The sequence below is a fragment of the Tachypleus tridentatus genome, chromosome 2, assembly GCF_004210375.1.
Source record: "Tachypleus tridentatus isolate NWPU-2018 chromosome 2, ASM421037v1, whole genome shotgun sequence".
NCBI lineage: Eukaryota > Metazoa > Arthropoda > Merostomata > Xiphosura > Limulidae > Tachypleus > Tachypleus tridentatus.
In genome coordinates, this window is record NC_134826.1 from 143653210 (window position 1) to 143667645 (window position 14436).

The 14436-nt window shown below is 35.5% G+C and overlaps 1 protein-coding gene across 6 annotated transcripts in view; it reads right to left on the bottom strand.

The window, feature by feature from the left end:
• The window catches only part of LOC143245276 (uncharacterized), an 88641-nt gene that overhangs the window by 15302 nt on the left and 58903 nt on the right, over nucleotides 1-14436 (bottom strand). For 5 of the 6 annotated variants that reach the window (XM_076491440.1, XM_076491443.1, XM_076491439.1 and 2 more), the window contains 2 exons: nucleotides 10693-10773; nucleotides 1046-1112 (listed from right to left, as the gene is read on the bottom strand). In XM_076491440.1, the coding sequence (XP_076347555.1) occupies nucleotides 1046-1081 (36 nt within the window). In that variant the 5' untranslated portion in view covers nucleotides 1082-1112; nucleotides 10693-10773. The remainder of the gene's footprint in view (nucleotides 1-1045; nucleotides 1113-10692; nucleotides 10774-14436) is intronic. The other variant, XM_076491444.1, reaches the window with a different exon arrangement.

Sequence of the window (14436 nt, forward strand, 5' to 3'; positions counted from 1 at the left end):
TTAAATGACTTCTTTACTAAAGTCGTGATGGTAACAAAGGAAAACACGGTGTTGTTCTCAGCTTTGAAGGAGAGACAACGGCTAAACTTTGGTACACTAGCGTCTGACCCCACAGTAATAACATTAAGACTTGTCGTAGTGTCAAGGTAGAAATTTGACTTTTCACATATTCTTGAATATCACAAGGGTGTGTATGTGTGCTTTCTTATAGCAAAGCCACATTGGGCTATCTGCTGAGTCCACCGACGGGAATCGAGCCCTTGATCTTAGCGTTGTGAATCCGTAGATTTACCGGTATACCAGCGGTGGAACTACCAGAGTGAGCTAACGAAAGCTAGCTAGGTTTCGAAGAGCGTTAAAATGAAAACAACAATAAAAATATTGACAAGAAGAAATCATATTGTGGTCCTCATGTGTGTTTTCTTTATAGCAAAGCCACATCAGGCTAGCTGCTAAATCTAACGAGGGGAATCGAGCCCCTGATTTTAGCGTTGTAAATCCGTAGATTTACCGTTGTAACAGCGAGAGAAATTATTATTCATTGACTTTTGTTATAAATATATTTACAGGTTTGAGTGAACCTCCTTTATCTGACAATGTTGTTTAACCAATTTTCATTTTTCTTCAAATTTTGTACTGAAGGGGTTTACATGTATTGATAAAAAGTCTATCAAAAAACGACACTTATATTCCAGATATAACATTGACAAATGAGTAGCCATCGTTTCGCTTTGGCGACTTTTTTATAATGACTAAAATGTATTGTTATACCAGTTGTGTACTCTCGTTGTTACTAATATTCAAAACACCCTATTTATAATGACTAAAATGTATTGTTAAACCAGTTGTGTACTCTCTTTGTTACTAATATTCAAAATACCCTATTTATAATGACTAAAATGTATTGTTAAACCAGTTGTGTACTCTCGTTGTTACTAATATTTTCGGCAATAAACCCAATAATATCTCATGAGAGAGGTGGTAAAACTGTTAAATTAAAACGTGTTTTATTTGTATTAATAAAATGGTAAATAACTCCACTTACAGAGATCATCATCAGCAGTAGTACGAAATTCCCCATTTTTGTGGTGTTTTCAAGCGTAATAAAAAATCTAAAAACAAGAAAAATGAGTTAATTTATTCCAAATCAATTTTAAAACAGAAAGACATGAATCAGCACAGCTAGGGCAAACATGCTAGCTTCTTTTAATTTTAAAACAGAAAGACATGAATCAGCACAGCTAGGGCAAACATGCCAGCTTCTTTTAATTTTAAAACAGAAAGACATGAATCAGCACAGCTAGGGCAAACATGCCAGCTTCTTTTAATTTTAAAACAGAAAGACATGAATCAGCACAGCTAGGGCAAACATGCCAGCTTCTTTTAATTTTAAAACAGAAAGACATGAATCAGCACAGCTAGGGCAAACATGCCAGCTTCTTTTAATTTTAAAACAGAAAGACATGAATCAGCACAGCTAGGGCAAACATGCCAGCTTCTTTTAATTTTAAAACAGAAAGACATGAATCAGCACAGCTAGGGCAAACATGCCAGCTTCTTTTAATTTTAAAACAGAAAGACATGAATCAGCACAGCTAGGGCAAACATGCCAGCTTCTTTTAATTTTAAAACAGAAAGACATGAATCAGCACAGCTAGGGCAAACATGCCAGCTTCTTTTAATTTTAAAACAGAAAGACATGAATCAGCACAGCTAGGGCAAACATGCCAGCTTCTTTTAATTTTAAAACAGAAAGACATGAATCAGCACAGCTAGGGCAAACATGCCAGCTTCTTTTAATTTTAAAACAGAAAGACATGAATCAGCACAGCTAGGGCAAACATGCCAGCTTCTTTTAATTTTAAAACAGAAAGACATGAATCAGCACAGCTAGGGCAAACATGCCAGCTTCTTTTAATTTTAAAACAGAAAGACATGAATCAGCACAGCTAGGGCAAACATGCCAGCTTCTTTTAATTTTAAAACAGAAAGACATGAATCAGCACAGCTAGGGCAAACATGCCAGCTTCTTTTAATTTTAATTTTAAAATGCAGAATTTTAGAAAGACATGAATCAGCACAGCTAGGGCAAACATGCCAGCTTCTTTTAATTTTAAAACAGAAAGACATGAATCAGCACAGCTAGGGCAAACATGCCAGCTTCTTTTAATTTTAAAACAGAAAGACATGAATCAGCACAGCTAGGGCAAACATGCCAGCTTCTTTTAATTTTAAAACAGAAAGACATGAATCAGCACAGCTAGGGCAAACATGCCAGCTTCTTTTAATTTTAAAACAGAAAGACATGAATCAGCACAGCTAGGGCAAACATGCCAGCTTCTTTTAATTTTAAAACAGAAAGACATGAATCAGCACAGCTAGGGCAAACATGCCAGCTTCTTTTAATTTTAAAACAGAAAGACATGAATCAGCACAGCTAGGGCAAACATGCCAGCTTCTTTTAATTTTAAAACAGAAAGACATGAATCAGCACAGCTAGGCAAACATGCCAGCTTCTTTTAATTTTAAAACAGAAAGACATGAATCAGCACAGCTAGGGCAAACATGCCAGCTTCTTTTAATTTTAAAACAGAAAGACATGAATCAGCACAGCTAGGGCTAGGGCAAACATGCCAGCTTCTTTTAATTTTAAAACAGAAAGACATGAATCAGCACAGCTAGGGCAAACATGCCAGCTTCTTTAATTTTAAAACAGAAAGACATGAATCAGCACAGCTAGGGCAAACATGCAGCTTCTTTTAATTTTAAAACAGAAAGACATGAATCAGCACAGCTAGGGCAAACATGCTTTTTTAATTTTAAAACAGAAAGACATGAATCAGCACAGCTAGGGCAAACATGCCAGCTTCTTTTCTTTTAATTTTAAAACAGAAAGACATGAATCAGCACAGCTAGGGCAAACATGCCAGCTTCTTTTAATTTTAAAACAGAAAGACATGAATCAGCACAGCTAGGGCAAACATGCCAGCTTCTTTTAATTTTAAAACAGAAAGACATGAATCAGCACAGCTAGGGCAAACATGCCAGCTTCTTTTAATTTTAAAACAGAAAGACATGAATCAGCACAGCTAGGGCAAACATGCCAGCTTCTTTTAATTTTAAAACAGAAAGACATGAATCAGCACAGCTAGGGCAAACATGCCAGCTTCTTTTAATTTTAAAACAGAAAGACATGAATCAGCACAGCTAGGGCAAACATGCCAGCTTCTTTTAATTTTAAAACAGAAAGACATGAATCAGCACAGCTAGGGCAAACATGCCAGCTTCTTTTAATTTTAAAACAGAAAGACATGAATCAGCACAGCTAGGGCAAACATGCCAGCTTCTTTTAATTTTAAAACAGAAAGACATGAATCAGCACAGCTAGGGCAAACATGCCAGCTTCTTTTAATTTTAAAACAGAAAGACATGAATCAGCACAGCTAATTTTAAAACAGAAAGACATGAATCAGCACAGCTAGGGCAAACATGCCAGCTTCTTTTAATTTTAAAACAGAAAGACATGAATCAGCACAGCTAGGGCAAACATGCCAGCTTCTTTTAATTTTAAAACAGAAAGACATGAATCAGCACAGCTAGGGCAAACATGCTAGCTTCTTTTAATTTTAAAACAGAAAGACATGAATCAGCACAGCTAGGGCAAACATGCCAGCTTCTTTTAATTTTAAAACAGAAAGACATGAATCAGCACAGCTAGGGCAAACATGCCAGCTTCTTTTAATTTTAAAACAGAAAGACATGAATCAGCACAGCTAGGGCAAACATGCCAGCTTCTTTTTTTTAATTTTAAAACAGAAAGACATGAATCAGCACAGCTAGGGCAAACATGCCAGCTTCTTTTAATTTTAAAACAGAAAGACATGAATCAGCACAGCTAGGGCAAACATGCCAGCTTCTTTTAATTTTAAAACAGAAAGACATGAATCAGCACAGCTAGGGCAAACATGCCAGCTTCTTTTAATTTTAAAACAGAAAGACATGAATCAGCACAGCTAGGGCAAACATGCCAGCTTCTTTTAATTTTAAAACAGAAAGACATGAATCAGCACAGCTAGGGCAAACATGCCAGCTTCTTTTAATTTTAAAACAGAAAGACATGAATCAGCACAGCTAGGGCAAACATGCCAGCTTCTTTTAATTTTAAAACAGAAAGACATGAATCAGCACAGCTAGGGCAAACATGCCAGCTTCTTTTAATTTTAAAACAGAAAGACATGAATCAGCACAGCTAGGGCAAACATGCCAGCTTCTTTTAATTTTAAAACAGAAAGACATGAATCAGCACAGCTAGGGCCAGCAATTTTAAAACAGAAAGACATGAATCAGCACAGCTTCAAACATGCCAGCTTCTTTAATTTTAAAACAGAAAGACATGAATCAGCACAGCTAGGGCAAACATGCCAGCTTCTTTTAATTTTAAAACAGAAAGACATGAATCAGCACAGCTAGGGCAAACATGCCAGCTTCTTTTAATTTTAAAACAGAAAGACATGAATCAGCACAGCTAGGGCAAACATGCCAGCTTCTTTTAATTTTAAAACAGAAAGACATGAATCAGCACAGCTAGGGCAAACATGCCAGCTTCTTTTAATTTTAAAACAGAAAGACATGAATCAGCACAGCTAGGGCAAACATGCCAGCTTCTTTTAATTTTAAAACAGAAAGACATGAATCAGCACAGCTAGGGCAAACATGCCAGCTTCTTTAATTTTAAAACAGAAAGACATGAATCAGCACAGCTAGGGCAAACATGCCAGCTTCTTTTAATTTTAAAACAGAAAGACATGAATCAGCACAGCTAGGGCAAACATGCCAGCTTCTTTTAATTTTAAAACAGAAAGACATGAATCAGCACAGCTAGGGCAAACATGCCAGCTTCTTTTAATTTTAAAACAGAAAGACATGAATCAGCACAGCTAGGGCAAACATGCCAGCTTCTTTAATTTTAAAACAGAAAGACATGAATCAGCACAGCTAGGGCAAACATGCCAGCTTCTTTAATTTTAAAACAGAAAGACATGAATCAGCACAGCTAGGGCAAACATGCCAGCTTCTTTTAATTTTAAAACAGAAAGACATGAATCAGCACAGCTAGGGCAAACATGCCAGCTTCTTTTTAATTTTAAAACAGAAAGACATGAATCAGCACAGCTAGGGCAAACATGCCAGCTTCTTTTAATTTTAAAACAGAAAGACATGAATCAGCACAGCTAGGGCAAACATGCCAGCTTCTTTTAATTTTAAAACAGAAAGACATGAATCAGCACAGCTAGGGCAAACATGCCAGCTTCTTTAATTTTAAAACAGAAAGACATGAATCAGCACAGCTAGGGCAAACATGCCAGCTTCTTTTAATTTTAAAACAGAAAGACATGAATCAGCACAGCTAGGGGCAAACATGCCAGCTTCTTTAATTTTAAAACAGAAAGACATGAATCAGCACAGCTAGGGCAAACATGCCAGCTTCTTTTAATTTTAAAACAGAAAGACATGAATCAGCACAGCTAGGGCAAACATGCCAGCTTCTTTTAATTTTAAAACAGAAAGACATGAATCAGCACAGCTAGGGCAAACATGCCAGCTTCTTTTAATTTTAAAACAGAAAGACATGAATCAGCACAGCTAGGGCAAACATGCCAGCTTCTTTAATTTTAAAACAGAAAGACATGAATCAGCACAGCTAGGGGCAAACATGCCAGCTTCTTTAATTTTAAAACAGAAAGACATGAATCAGCACAGCTAGGGCAAACATGCCAGCTTCTTTTAATTTTAAAACAGAAAGACATGAATCAGCACAGCTAGGGCAAACATGCCAGCTTCTTTAATTTTAAAACAGAAAGACATGAATCAGCACAGCTAGGGCAAACATGCCAGCTTCTTTTAATTTTAAAACAGAAAGACATGAATCAGCACAGCTAGGGCAAACATGCCAGCTTCTTTTAATTTTAAAACAGAAAGACATGAATCAGCACAGCTAGGGCAAACATGCCAGCTTCTTTTAATTTTAAAACAGAAAGACATGAATCAGCACAGCTAGGGCAAACATGCCAGCTTCTTTTAATTTTAAAACAGAAAGACATGAATCAGCACAGCTAGGGCAAACATGCCAGCTTCTTTTAATTTTAAAACAGAAAGACATGAATCAGCACAGCTAGGGCAAACATGCCAGCTTCTTTAATTTTAAAACAGAAAGACATGAATCAGCAAAACAGCACAGCTAGGGCAAACATGCCAGCTTCTTTAATTTTAAAACAGAAAGACATGAATCAGCACAGCTAGGGCAAACATGCCAGCTTCTTTTAATTTTAAAACAGAAAGACATGAATCAGCACAGCTAGGAAAGACAAACATGCCAGCTTCTTTAATTTTAAAACAGAAAGACATGAATCAGCACAGCTAGGGCAAACATGCCAGCTTCTTTTAATTTTAAAACAGAAAGACATGAATCAGCACAGCTAGGGCAAACATGCCAGCTTCTTTAATTTTAAAACAGAAAGACATGAATCAGCACAGCTAGGGCAAACATGCCAGCTTCTTTAATTTTAAAACAGAAAGACATGAATCAGCACAGCTAGGGCAAACATGCCAGCTTCTTTTAATTTTAAAACAGAAAGACATGAATCAGCACAGCTAGGGCAAACATGCCAGCTTCTTTTAATTTTAAAACAGAAAGACATGAATCAGCACAGCTAGGGCAAACATGCCAGCTTCTTTAATTTTAAAACAGAAAGACATGAATCAGCACAGCTAGGGACAAACATGCCAGCTTCTTTAATTTTAAAACAGAAAGACATGAATCAGCACAGCTAGGGCAAACATGCCAGCTTCTTTTAATTTTAAAACAGAAAGACATGAATCAGCACAGCTAGGGCAGCTTCTTTTAATTTAAAAACAGAAAGACATGCAGCAGCTAGGGCAAACATGCTTTTTTAATTTTAAAACAGAAAGACATGAATCAGCACAGCTAGGGCAAACATGCCAGCTTCTTTAATTTTAAAACAGAAAGACATGAATCAGCACAGCTAGGGCAAACATGCCAGCTTCTTTTAATTTTAAAACAGAAAGACATGAATCAGCACAGCTAGGGCAAACATGCCAGCTTCTTTAAATTTTAAAACAGAAAGACATGAATCAGTGAATCAGCTAGGGCAAACATGCCAGCTTCTTTAATTTTAAAACAGAAAGACATGAATCAGCACAGCTAGGGCAAACATGCCAGCTTCTTTTAATTTTAAAACAGAAAGACATGAATCAGCACAGCTAGGGCAAACATGCCAGCTTCTTTTAATTTTAAAACAGAAAGACATGAATCAGCACAGCTAGGGCAAACATGCCAGCTTCTTTTAATTTTAAAACAGAAAGACATGAATCAGCACAGCTAGGGCAAACATGCCAGCTTCTTTTAATTTTAAAACAGAAAGACATGAATCAGCACAGCTAGGGCAAACATGCCAGCTTCTTTTAATTTTAAAACAGAAAGACATGAATCAGCACAGCTAGGGCAAACATGCCAGCTTCTTTTAATTTTAAAACAGAAAGACATGAATCAGCACAGCTAGGGCAAACATGCCAGCTTCTTTTAATTTTAAAACAGAAAGACATGAATCAGCACAGCTAGGGCAAACATGCCAGCTTCTTTTAATTTTAAAACAGAAAGACATGAATCAGCACAGCTAGGGCAAACATGCCAGCTTCTTTAATTTTAAAACAGAAAGACATGAATCAGCACAGCTAGGGCAAACATGCCAGCTTCTTTTAATTTTAAAACAGAAAGACATGAATCAGCACAGCTAGGGGCAAACATGCCAGCTTTAATTTTAAAACAGAAAGACATGAATCAGCACAGCTAGGGCAAACATGCCAGCTTCTTTTAATTTTAAAACAGAAAGACATGAATCAGCACAGCTAGGGAAGCAAACATGCCAGCTTCTTTTAATTTTAAAACAGAAAGACATGAATCAGCACAGCTAGGGCAAACATGCCAGCTTCTTTTAATTTTAAAACAGAAAGACATGAATCAGCACAGCTAGGGCAAACATGCCAGCTTCTTTTTAATTTTAAAACAGAAAGACATGAATCAGCACAGCTAGGGCAAGCAAACATGCCAGCTTCTTTTAATTTTAAAACAGAAAGACATGAATCAGCACAGCAGGGGCAAACATGCCAGCTTCTTTAAAAAACATGAATCAGCACAGCTAGGGCAAACATGCCAGCTTCTTTTAATTTTAAAACAGAAAGACATGAATCAGCACAGCTAGGGCAAAACATGCCAGCTTCTTTTAATTTTAAAACAGAAAGACATGAATCAGCACAGCTAGGGCAAACATGCCAGCTTCTTTTTAATTTTAAAACAGAAAGACATGAATCAGCACAGCTAGGGCAAACATGCCAGCTTCAGCATATGGCTTTTTTTAAAACAGAAAGACATGAATCAGCACAGCTAGGGGGCAAACATGCCAGCTGGCTTTTAATTTTAAAACAGAAAGACATGAATCAGCACAGCTAGGGGCAAACATGCCAGCTTCTTTTTAATTTTAAAACAGAAAGAGACATGAATCAGCACAGCTAGGGCAAACATGCCAGCTTCTTTAATTTTAAAACAGAAAGACATGAATCAGCACAGCTAGGGCAAAGCATGCCAGCTTCTTTTAATTTTAAAACAGAAAGACATGAATCAGCACAGGCAGAGCATGCCAGCTTTTTGAATTTTAAAACAGAAGAGACATGAATCAGCACAGCTAGAGACAAACATGCCAGCTTCTTTTAATTTTAAAACAGAAAGACATGAATCAGCACAGCTAGGGCAAACATGCCAGCTTCTTTTAATTTTAAAACAGAAAGACATGAATCAGCACAGCTAGGGCAAACATGCCAGCTTCTTTTAATTTTAAAACAGAAAGACATGAATCAGCACAGCTAGGGCAAACATGCCAGCTTCTTTTTAATTTTAAAACAGAAAGACATGAATCAGCACAGCTAGGGCAAACATGCTAGCTTCTTTTAATTTTAAAACAGAAAGACATGAATCAGCACAGCTAGGGCAAACATGCTAGCTTCTTTTACAGTTCAAGATTGTTCTCTAAAGTCTTTCCAAAAATATTGTAACCAAATTTCTATTTCTTTCATTTTGTTAAAAAAAATCAAATCTCATTTTGAGTATTAAATTTTTATGAGAATGTTTCTTAATGTTGGAACACAACAATGAAATTTACCTTAAAGAATAATATTAAGCGCTTTTTTAAAAACAACAGTAAAAATCTTAAAATATATCGATATTAAGCACGATATATTTTGGTATGGTTTAAAATACTTTGTAATTTCATTCAAAGAGATGTTTGATTTATGTTATATCATGATTAATGTCTCTTAAAAAAAGAACTACCATCCTAGTATCAAAAGATTAGATTATGGTAATAGAAGATCCCCCCAAGAAAACTACCATCCCAGTATCAAAAGATTAGATTACGGAGATAGAAGACCAAAAACAAAAAAGCAAACAAAAAACTACCACCCAAGTGTCAAAAGATTAGATTATGGAGACAGAAGATCCTCAAAAAAAAAAAAAACTACCATCCTAGTATCAAAAGATTAGATTATGGAGATAGATGACCCCAAATTTTCTCAAAAAATATTTTTTGGAACTGGAACATAGTGGGCATTGTCAAAGTTAACCCTAAAGGATAACACAGCGTTCGATCAAAACTGAATGAAAATCTTATACGTTATTAACATTTGTTAAATTAATCTATTTAAAAATTTAATTTCGCTGTGATACATTTTTCAATCTTTGAAACTTTTACTCATCGTATAAAAATGGAATAATTATAAAACTGAAGATATTCGTGGTTTCTTTTTTTTGAATTTCGCGCAAAGCTTCATGAGGGCTATCTCAACTAGCCGTCCCTTATCCAGCAGTATAAGGCTAGAGGGAAGGCAGATAGTCATCATCACTCATCGCCAACTCTTAGGCTACTCGTTTTACCAACGAATAGTCACATTATAACGCCCCCACAGCTGAAAGGACGAGAATGTTTGGTGTGAAGGGGATTCGAAGCCGCGAGTGGAGTGCCTTAACCACCTGGTCATACCGGGCCTGAAGATGTGTAGAGAATGATAAGACAAGTTACTTTCATGTGAAGAAAGAGACCCTACACTTGAAAGATCGAAAATATTTTATATTTTACTTTCTGATTATAAATAAGAAATTTATAAAACATGCAATTAATCTAATTTCACAAAATTTCAATGGAGTTAGAGATTCTTAGATACACAACACACTGGAAGTAACTATAAGCAATTCGTTCAGATTTTTTGATGTAATTACACCTCAAAGACTTAGGTTTAAGTGGAGGTAAAGGTGAAAAATAAGATTTATTCGACCAACCAGATGTAAACAATTTTACATGAAGTCAATTTTTTTTTAAATATGAATATCGAACAAATTATCTTCGCACACTTATGAATATTATCTAATAAACTTTAGTTTTATTTAGAATATCAGAGAAATATGAATAAACAAAACAACAGAATTGTGTCCGTGTAACGAAGACTATATTTATAAAAATTACTGACATAAAAGAGTCCGAAGACAACAATTTACAACACAATCTATCGGAGTAGACATTTTATTATCCCTTTGGTGGCTCGTGCTGAAAATATTAAATATCTTACCAATTTTACATCCTGAAGCTTCAACAGCCGAGTTCTCCTCAAAGTTCTGTGTTTATAACAGGATACAATGGCAGAGTACTTCTGAAAACAATTAACACTACTGATTAACACAGAGAAATCAACATAACTACAGCTGTTAGGTCTAAAAAATACAGTCAAATACTGTTTGGATGCAGGTGGTTAAGTCAAAAACGTTTTCATGGTTCACAAACTACAATACTCATTAAAGTTATCTGTTGATTACAAAAGAAAAATAATTAAGTTATTGTTTACAACAGACATGTTTCCACAAATTTGGACATCTAAACTGTTTCTAGTTCCACAAACTTAACTTCAAAGAAAACAAGACAATATTTTACTGAAGTGCAGAGAAGATGAGACAGTTTTAAAGAAATTGATATTTTATCTCTTCTTTATAGATTTATATGAAATCAATGATGACTGTTAAATATAACATTGTCTTTGTTTAACAGATTCTGCCAGGAAGAAATGTAAAAGTTTCAAAGATAATTGTATAAGCGACCCAGTTTCGAAACAACAGTCGAAGTTACCGGTGCGTGAATATAACAAGTGTACACCTGTTCCATTCCGAGGCAGAAAGTATAGCACATATGTAGCTTTTTATCTTTGATACAGCCACTCAGAAGTTGTTGCACGCTGGAATCTGATCAGTGACATGTAACTTACAGAAGTTAAATTATTCGTTTCGTATTACGAACTGCTTCACATTTGAGTTTCGAGTTATATATCAACTGACATAGAATATCGCCTGGTTTATTATTATGGACAATTTCACATTTAGCATTTTGGTTATAAAACCCGTTAAATAGAATATTGACTGTTTTGGTTTTCTTGTTGTTGTTTCATTGAGCGTTTCACAATTTGGTTTCTGGTTATAAACCAGTTGACGTAGAATAATGCTAGATTTTGTGTTGCGAACTCTTTTACGTTTGGCTCTCACGGTTCTGTACCCGTTGATGTACAATATTGCTTGGTTTCTTAATATGAAGTGTTTCACATTTGGCATCGGGCGAAACCACAGCCAAACAAACGGGCTTAGAGAAATCAGCACTTAGGACTAGAAACGCAGACTCTGTCGATATAGAATATTACCTGCTTCACATTTCGCTCACTCTCTGTAATTTGTTGTTCACTATAAAATATGTATTCAGCTTCAATGGGTTAAGTTTCAAATGACATATCGATTTTATCCAATATCACATTGCAATTAGTATAGGAAACATTCATAGGTGTACGATGACAAAGAAACCTATTTACGATTGACCTATGATTCTGTTTCCGTGCTTTTATTTCACGTGAAGTATTTCAGTTCCCAGTAAAAACTACTAAGTAATAATAAAACATCCTCAAATGATAAAGATGTTAACAATTAGTTGCTTTTAGTAACGTTTCATTTTCTTTCATTAATTTTGAATTCCCACGTGTATCTAGCATGGCAAGGCATAAGATTTTTTTTAAATTCCCACGTGTATCTAGCATGGCAAGGCCTAAGATTTTTTTTTTTTTAATTTCCACGTGTAACTAGCATGGCAAGGCCAAGGTACTTATTTTTTAATTCCACGTTTTTTTTAAATTCCCACGTGTATCTAGCATGGCAAGGCCTAAGGTATTTAATTTTATTTAAAGTTGTGTTTTTTCAAACAATGTGAAGCTCCCATTTTTGCAAATGGAATAGTAAATGTTATCTCTATATAAATATAATATTCTGCCAGAAAACACATTTTGCTGACATATAACTCACATTTATTGCAGTATTTCTTTCTCCAAAAATATGCAGTCTCCACATTGATTCTAAACTGTGAAGTTGTAAAGGTAACGATTAAAAACAGGGAACAGTGCAATGCACAGCGTTTGTAATATACAAAAAACAACTTTCATTGTTTTAGTCGGCCTGGTGGTTAGACCGCTTGACTCGCAGTCTGACAATCGCAGGTTCGAATCCCCACACCTTCTCTTTCAGCCGTGAGGGCATTATAATGCGATCGGTCAATCCTACTATTCGTTTGTAAAAGAGTAACCGCATAGTAAGCGGTGGGTTGTAATAACTAGCTCCCTTCCTTGAACTTCTAAATCAGGGACGGCTAACGCAGATACCCCTCGTGTAGCTTTGCGCGAAATTCAAATCAAACCATTGTCTTAATTAAGTTTACGTAAAGTACGAAAATACGTATTAGTAATGATTTGAAGACATTAGGCTTTAAACATATCTTGTTGTCAGCAAATGTTCTCTACAATAAATAATAATGAAATCAGTTTTATATTTGGTTAAATAATCTACAAAACGAAGTGACAAAAATAACTACATATTCTCTGAAATCATGACGAGGATCTCCAGTACTCTAGTTCTCAGGGATTATTAATAAACAGAACATGCAACAAAGCAAAACGGAGTTAATGACACAATTATGTTGTTTAACTATACGTTAAGTTTTAAAAAGCGATGGTTTAAAGTCAAAACCGGAATAAAATATTCATCAACAATGATGTGTAGCTTTTGTCTTAGGTTAGCCCTCAGATTATTGACTTCATATGTATACAGTTCAGTACCGCTAGGGTTCATATTGTATCTCACTGGATAATTATAATTTTTTTACCTGTTAAAACTCCCACATAAAGAACTTATCGAATAAGTTTTGTAGATACACTTTTAGTCTTTGCAAAATACATAAAATATAGGATTAATTGTAATATTAATAGATATTTAAAAACAAAATTGTTATGGAACTCATATGCAACTACTGTCTCTTTGAGATCCACAGAACACTCGATTCCATAAGCATTTTAAACAAAACAAAAACCAATAGAATCAATACAGACCTGGTACATAACTCTGATGTTGAAATTTATATATCTATACCCAAGCTTGTTTTAGGCACTAAGTTTGTTTGTCCTTAAACACGAAGTTATAAAATGGGCTATCTGTGTTATGGCCATCGCGGGGATCGAAACAGGTTTTTGACATCTAAGCTCGTTGACTTACCACTGAGTCAAATAGGATTAGTTAAGCACTAGGAACGCGCTAAGACGGTATCTTCTACTTTTAATGAAAGCAACGTAACTGCATAAAATTTGAAAGCAAAACGAAAACGAAAGGAAATTGCAGTTTTTATGAAAAGATAATTAAGCCTCACAGGTAGTGTTCTGTATGTCAAAATATGTAAATTTAGAAGTTTCGTGTAGACAAAAACATGCACGTAAAGTTAGTTTGGTTCCATTACAACCCTCAGAAATACACTTGAGTCTTATTTAAGATGAACTATGATTTTATTTTAACTCCTTCCTTGTGGATAATTATAACTTAAAATCTTTAAAAATGATTATGGAGCTACGTTAGTACTTTTTAAGGTTCGTTAGTTAGTTTGTTTCTGAATTTCGCGCAAGCCGAGAGATATCTGCGCTAGCCGTCCCTAATTTTGTAGTGTAAGACTAGAGGGAAGGTAGCTAGTCATCACCACCCATCGTTAACTATTGGACTACTCTTTTACCAACGAATAGAGGGATTGATCGTTACATACAACGCCCCCACGAGTGAAAGGATGTTTGATGCGATGAGGATTCGAACCCGCGATCCTCAGATTACGAGTCGAGCGCCCTAACCACCTGGCTAGGCCAGGTCTTTAAAGTTAGTAAAAAGATTATTAAATTAGGACCGATAAACGAAGAAAATCCTCCTAATGACACTTCCTGGGATTTTAATTAGTCGAAGATCCACAGTAAGGATCG